The sequence below is a fragment of the Salvelinus sp. IW2-2015 genome, unplaced genomic scaffold (genome assembly GCF_002910315.2).
Source record: "Salvelinus sp. IW2-2015 unplaced genomic scaffold, ASM291031v2 Un_scaffold16323, whole genome shotgun sequence".
NCBI lineage: Eukaryota > Metazoa > Chordata > Actinopteri > Salmoniformes > Salmonidae > Salvelinus > Salvelinus sp. IW2-2015.
Window position 1 is genome coordinate 280,124 of NW_019957534.1, and position 7,806 is coordinate 287,929.

The window sequence follows — 7,806 nt, forward strand, 5'->3', positions numbered from 1 at the left end:
CCTTGTGCAGGTCTACAATTTTATCCCTGATGTCCTTACACAGCTCTCTGGTCTTGGCCATTGTGGAGAGGGTCTGTTTGATTGAGTGTGTGGACAGGTGTCTTTTATACAGGTAACGAGTTCAAACAGGTGCAGTTAATACAGGTAATGAGTGGAGAACAGGAGGTCTTCTTAAAGAAAAACTAACAGMTCTGTGAGAGCCGGAATTCTTACTGGTTGGTAGGTGATCAAATACTTATGTCATGCAATAAAATGTAAATTAATTACTTAAAAATCATAAAATGCGATTTTCTGGATTTTTGGACCTCTACATGCTTTGTAAGTAGGAAAACCTGCAAAATRGGCAGTGTATCAAATACTTGTTCTCCCCACTGTGTATATATATTTAGGACTAGATTATTACTAGCAACACATTCTAAAACTGACTACAGCTATTTGTTAAGGGTTGCAGTGATTTCACTTCCTGTGGAAGCTGACGTGTATAATGTTTAGTCATCTGCGTACATAGATACACACAGGCTTTATTCAACGCTAACAGGTCAATAGTAAAAAAAATCTAGAACAGTTGAGCGCCGAGACGGCTGCCTTGAGGAACACCACACTCTATCTGGTTTATGTTAGAGGCTTCCATTAAAGAAAACACTGACTGTGTTCTATTAGTAGCTCTCAATCCACAATATGGCAGAGGATGTAAAGCCATAACAGGAAAAAAAATTCTGCAACAGATTATGATCGATAATATCAAGTCTAGCAATACAGCTCCCACAATCTTCTTATTATCAATTTCCAATCATCAGTCATTTGTCTCAGTGCTGTACATGTTGAGTGCCCTTCCCTATAAGAATGCTGAAAGTCTGTTGTTAATCTGTTTACAGTGAAATAAAATCCAGTCAAAAACATTTTTTTCAAAAAGTTTACTACGGGCTGGTCTAATGGCGATTTACTATTTTAATCAGGGTAGATGAACTGCTTTTTTGTCCAGACTGTAATTGTAAAGATATCGCCCATCTGGCTGATCTGGTTTAAATGTCTTGTCTGCAAGTGGTTTCCACAGGGAAAGGCGACTCTTCTGTTAAAATTAGAGAAGAGCGGCCAACCACTGCACCCTCCCTCCCACTTACCTTATATTTTATTTAACCTTTATTTAACGTTAAGAACAAATTCTTATTTACAATGACGGCCTACCCCGGCCAAACCCTAACGACGCTGGGCCAACTGTGCCCCGCCCTATGGGACTCCCAATCACAGCCGGTTGTGATACAGACCCTGGTTAGATTCCAGGCTGTAGTGACGTCTCTAGCACTGAGATGCAGTGCTTTAGACCGCTGTGCCACTCGGGAGCACCATAAAAAAGCCCCTTGCCAAGTGTGTGTGTGTACCTGCTTCTGTAGAGCAAGCTGTCCCTCCACCTCCTGGACCCTGCGTTGGAGATCTCGTTTCATCCCGTCGTACTCCGCTCTCTGCTTCTGAAGGTCCCCAGCCTGACCGCTGAGTCACAGAAAGATGACACACACACCAGACACTGAAGCCATCATGACATTGGCAAATACACACACACAGGATGCAAAAGCCATCATGGCATCAGGAAATACACAGACACCAGTCACTGAAACCACCACGACACTAGATTACCTCTCAAAGTTGAGAACACGGAGGAACCATGGAGAGGACTTTCATATATTTCAGGTTAAGTGTTTTGCCTGCTATGAGGCTAAGAGTTACACAGTTCAAATCACTTTTTTAGTCATTCAGCAGACACTCTTATCCAGAGCGACTTAAGAGTAGTGATTGCATACATTTTAATACTTATTTCGTACTGGTCCCCTGTGGGAATCGAACCCACAACCCTGATGTTGCAAGCGCCATGCTCTACCAACTGAGCTACACAATACCCAAAAATGTCAAAGTGGAATTATGTATTTTCAATTATTTTATTTTTTTTACAAATAAATTACAAATGAAAAGCTGAAATGTCTGGAGTCCATAAGTATTCAACCCCTTTGTTATGGCAAGCCTAAATAAGTTCAGGAGTAAAAATGTGCTTAACAAGTCACATAATAAGTTGCATGGAATCACTCTGTATGCAATAATAGTGTTTAACATGATTTTTTAATGACTACCTCATCTCTCTACCCCACACATACAGATAAATGTATGGAGTTGCAGCGATGGGACAAGACTGTAACTACCAATTGGATATCATGAAAAAGGGGTAAAAAGTATAAATATTCCAAAACATGCATCCTGTTTGCAATAAGGCACTAAAGTAATACTTTGCTAAAAAAATGAACTTTTTGTCCTGAATACAAAGTGTTATGTTTGGGGCAAATACAACACATCACTGAGTTCCACTCTTCATATTTTCAAGAATGGTGGTGGATGCATCATGTTATTGTCATCGGCAAGGAATAGGGAGTTTTTTTATGATAAAAATAAATGGAATAGAGCCAAGCACAGGCAAAACCACAGAGGAAAACCTGGTCGACTCGGCTTTCCAACAAACACTGGGAGACAAATTCACCTTTCAGCAAGACAATAATCTAAAACACAAGGCCAAATATACCAAGACGACATTGAATGTTCCTTAGTGGCCTAGTTACAGTTGTGACTTAAATCTGCTTGAAAATCTATGTTAGGACTTGAAAATGGCTGTCTAGCAATGATCAACTCCCAACTTGACAGAGCTTAAAAGGTGTGCAAAGCTTTTAGAGACTTACCCAGCAAGACTCACAGCTTTAATCACTGCCAAATGTGATTCTAACATGTATTGACTCAGGGTTGTGAATACTTATGTAATTTTGATATTTCTGTATTTKAATTTCAATAAATTTGCCAAATGTTCTAAAAACATGTTTTGCTTTGTCATTATGGGGTATTGTGTGTAGATGGGTGAGAAAAAACACACTTTAATCCAATTTGAATTCAGGCTGTAACACAACAAAATGCGGAATAAATCAAGGGGTATGAATACTTTCTGAAGGCACTGTAAATGGACCCCTACTGGGTCCTGTCTAAATATAACCCATACAGATGGGCCTGGTGAGTCACAGTGGGGCTAAATGTAGGGCTGGGGCATCATGTAATGTGTACAACAATCTAGGGTAATCATCAGCCTTAATAGACATCTTTGTTTGAGACCAGAGGCCGGCATTCTTCTCTCAGCATGTTCGTTAGGCTGTCCTCTAACTACAGTTAGTCAGTGACAATTACTGGGAAACAGTGAGGGAAAAGAGCCCCCCCCAAGAGCTTTGTTAGTGTGAGTCTTTTGAATTGGAATAAAATTGGGGCAACCATCCCACCTGTACCCCACTCCCCTGCCCTTAACCCCACCCCACTCACCTCTGGAGCCTCTCTAGCTGCAGCCTGTGTTCGGCAGCTCTCTGCTGGCTGTGTCTCACCTCCCTTGCCTCGCTCTCCCTGTCATCCTGCAGCTTGGCTATCTGGATATGTAACTGACTCAACTCCTCCTGCCTTCAATAAGGAAAGGCACATGTTATAAGCTAGAATAGTCCTCTCAGTGACAATAGTCAATGTATTCCAGTGGGTCATAGGATACATAACAAATAATACAACATTACTCTCTCTCTCTCACACACACACACACACCAACCACCACACAACACACACACCACACACACACACACACACACACACACACACACACACACACACACACACACACACACACACACACACACACACACACACAATGTTAAAAGGGGTTTAATAAATACATTTGATGAATGATTGACCTGGCAGTCTCTGTGGCCTGTGCACGGGCAGCAATGGCGTCATATCTCTCCAACTCTCTGTCTCTCTCCTCCAGCACGGCCAGGTTAAAGCAGAAGTCCTCCTTGAGCTGCTGGAAGCGTTGCCTAGGAGAGAGAGCTGTTCCTGTGCGTCACGGAGGGACATATCCTGCTGCTGGACCGTAGGGTCTGGAGCTCCTTCCACTCTTTCTCCTTACATGCCAACTGGGTGTCCAGGTCAGCTCCATCATTAGCCTGCAGGCTAGAGAACACACATCAAAGTCTAGAGGGTCAATGCACACACTGCATCGTGAAAACACATTACGCGCGCGCACACACACACACAAACACACAATATCCGAAATGAAAGCAGACGTTGCTCACTAGGTAACGCGTTAGCTCGTACGTAGCTTACGTTAGCTAACGTTACATTACCGTTAGGAGAGCTAAGCTAGCAGCGGTTTGTAACGCACCTCGACAGCATGCAACTAACTAATGTCGCTCTTAGATTAAAGAGTTGTTTAGCTTATAGATGTATTACCGTTTGCATTCAACACTTTGTTAAAATGCTAATTTGAGTTCTCCCGCTCGGTTTCTATGGAAACCCCAGCGTTGTCCGTCTGTGTAATTCGTCCGTGTAGAAAATGTGTTTGTGAAAAACGAAAAGTATAGTACCGCCCACAACGATGAACAAAAAAACACTACAAAATGTTATAATAAAAATGTTTATATACAAACTTGTTTAGGTCTTTAATGGGTTCAGATGACTTTATCAAATAGCTGCTATGGCTCTCTTCTATGCAGGCACATGAGAAAACATGATGTTCATTGCTGTGTAATGTAATGTATTGTTATAGCAAATGTACGCAAAGCATTCACCATACTTGGATAGAGATAGAGACTGATTAAATGAGGTTCCTCATTGACAGCCAGCCAGAGAAGTTATGTGCTGCTGCCATGCAGAGGGACAAAGGACGCTGATGACAGAGGAAACCAATACGCCTGCCTGGAACTCACCGGACTCACCTGGCACCACTCACCTGACCTACTCTACCTGCCTGTGGTCACATGCTTCATCATGACTACACCTCTTCCTCCAAACAGAGGTCACTCTCATCAGCTATCTCTTTTCTCTCACTCACTCACTCACTCACACACTCACACACATAATACTAGAAAGTGCTGACTTAAAGTAAGAAACAGTGGGCTCTCAGTGGGCTCTCTCACACACACACTTACCCATCTGCTCAGTCTTTTGGTGGGTGTGCCCCACCTGTGGAAACATGTCTTCTGACAGAAATCAGAATTCAAGAGAAACATATCACTGGAAACMTTTTAATTTTATAAAACTGGTTACATTGTCCTGAGGGCAGGACTGTACTAAAGCTGATATCACATGCATGCAATCATACTAAACAATATGTTTTCTTCAAAAAGTACAAAAACATCATCCACTGCTGGCATACTACCAAGCAAGATGAAATGTAGTCCAGGAGATATCTGCACATTTTAGGTGCATTTCTTTACTTTTTCATAATAGCATGAAACTTGGTACACTTGTACAGTTTGGGGCCCTGAACATTTTCAGATAGGGAGCCAAAGATTATGTCTACACCTATGTTTTCATGGTCCATGATTATATAGTATATCAGTGATAAAACATAATGCAAGTCCTTTATACTGCAAAACTTTATGTTAATGCATTGTTTAAAGTACTTGGGGCAAGTAAATTGTCTTCTCCCAATAGTGATGAGTATGTAAAGGCCCAGTGCAATCAAAAATGTGACTGTAGTGTTTTTGCGGACTTTACTGTAGTATTTACTGTTTACTATAGTATGCATATTGTAGTTTAAAAAAGAGTAGTACACTGAGTGTACAAAACATTAGGAACACCTGCTCTTTCCATGACATAGACTGACCAGGGGAATCCAGGAAAGCTATGATCCCTTATTGATGTCAGTTGTTAAATCCACTTCAATCAGTTTAGATGAAGGGGAGGAGACAGGTTAAAGAAGGATTTTCATTTGGAAGGTGTTCCTAATGTTTTGTACACTAAGTGTAAATACTATAGTAGTTACTGTAGTGTTTTTGCTGATTGTAGTATACTGTAGTATTTACTGTAGTGTTTTTGCGGGCTGTAGTATACTTTAGTATTTAGTGTAGTCTTTTTGAGYACTGTAGTATAGTATACTGTAGTATTTACTGTAGGGTTTTTGGGGACATTACTGTATTATTTACTAAAGTGTTTTTTGTTGTTATCTTTGATATAGAAGTGGGGGGCTTTCTCCTTGAGGAAACCTACTGGAGAAATACTGATAGAGCACATTTTTCATAACCTGTAAGTAGGTAGGACTGGGTTCTGAATGGAGAGTTCAGAGCTTCTGCTCTTTTCTGTAAGTATAGGGAACACAGTATGGTCTATACATGGCATGTAGGTTTCTCACTTACAGGTGGCACAAATAGGTATATAGGGGAAGGGAATGGGCAGGGTATAGACAAATTAAATACTGTAGTATTTACTATAGTTCCCAAAAAATGTTTTTTGTAGACTAGTGTTTTGCGAACATTTCGGTAGTATTTACTACAGTGTTTTTTTGTGTATAATGCTGTAGTATTTACAATAGTATTCTACAGTATACTACCAAATTCAATACTAAGTACTACACATGATCAAGGGATACTACAGTACTATAGTATTCTACAGTTTAATACAAAATTATATAGTAAGTACTGTATTATTATATCATAAAGTGTAGTATTTATGTGGTTTATATATTCCCAAACAAAATATACAGTACCAGTCAATAATACAGTAGAAAAATAAGTCTATATACAATGTGAGCAAATGAGGTGAGATAAGGGAGGTAAAGGGGAAYAAAAGGCCATGGTGGCGAGGTAAATACAATAGAGCAAGTAAAACACTGGAATGGTAGATTTGCAGTGGAAGAATGTGCAAAATATAAATAATGGGGTGCAAAGGAGCAAAATAAATAAATACAGTAGGGGAAGAGGTAGTTGTTTGGGCTAAATTATAGATAGGCTATGTACAGGAGCAGTAACCTGTGAGCTGCTCTGGCAGCTGGTGCTTAAAGCTAGTGAGGGAGATAAGTGTTTCCAGCTTCAGAGATTCAAGGAAAAGGGTGGCTACTTTGAAGAATCTAAAATATATTTTGATTTGTTTAACACTTTTCTGGTTACTACTTGATTCCATATGTGTTATTTCATAGTGTTGATGTCTTCACTATTATTTTACAATGTGGAAAATAGTAAAAATAAAGAAAAACCCTTGAATGAGTAGGTGTGTCCAAACTTTTCACTGGTACTGTATATAAACCTACATTCGAGGTTGGAATAATACTGTGACATTTAGAAAATTATGATAATTCCCTTTTATTGTAATAGCTGTTTGAAAAGGCCTCCTAGAAGTTAAGCCTGGATTAGTTTGATTGAGTTTTGTCCTGCCTGGTGACATCACTAGGCGGTAAATTCGTTAATAGATCAATAAGAAATTCCAAATATCTACCAAAAACAGCTAGTTTTCAGTTTTCCCCTCCCAACTGAGACCACTCCCAGACAGTTCTAGCAAAATTCTTGCTTGAGAAATGTAGGTGCATGCAAGGCGTTTAGGAGGAGGGGAAAGTTTCGGAAGAAGATACCTTTAAGGAAGACGGGCGCGTTCGGGAGGAAAGGAACAAGGGTTGGACATAAGGCCTCTGGGAGAGAGAAAAGAACTACAGAGAGTTGGCGTGGGATTGGATGGGAGCAGGAAAGTGCAACCAGAGCCCTCCGTCCCTCATCCTCCTCCTCTTTTCCTTGAGGTGTGATTTACTAATCCTGCAGAGCCAGAGGAATGTTTCTCATAGTACATTGAATAGACCCCGTATGTGTAAAGTCAGAGATTGATTAATTGAAAAAGGATCTCATGTCGTTTATTGCAATAGCCCTCTGACTTTAACTTCTTATGGCTGCAGGGGCAGTATTGAGTAGCTTGGATGAAAGGTGCACAGAGGTGCCCAGAGTAAACGGCCTGCTCCTCAGTCCCAGTTGCTAATATATG

At 40.5% G+C, this 7,806-nt stretch overlaps 1 protein-coding gene and 1 non-coding gene across 2 annotated transcripts in view; both read right to left on the reverse strand.

The window, feature by feature from the left end:
* Positions 1-4,025, reverse strand: part of LOC112080407 (coiled-coil domain-containing protein 57) — a gene marked incomplete at its 5' end in the record, with an annotated part of 30,486 nt that extends 26,461 nt beyond the window's left edge. Inside the window, 5 exon segments of the mRNA XM_070442562.1 lie at positions 1,380-1,488; positions 3,340-3,471; positions 3,753-3,876; positions 3,879-3,929; positions 3,932-4,025. Of these exon segments, the coding sequence (XP_070298663.1) occupies positions 1,380-1,488; positions 3,340-3,471; positions 3,753-3,876; positions 3,879-3,929; positions 3,932-4,025 (510 nt within the window).
* Positions 4,026-6,024: 1,999 nt separating this feature from the next.
* Positions 6,025-6,077, reverse strand: LOC112080433 (U7 small nuclear RNA). The gene has a single exon (XR_002896183.1). It is a non-coding gene; the product is annotated as a U7 small nuclear RNA (small nuclear RNA).
* Between the last annotated feature and the right edge of the window lie 1,729 nt (positions 6,078-7,806).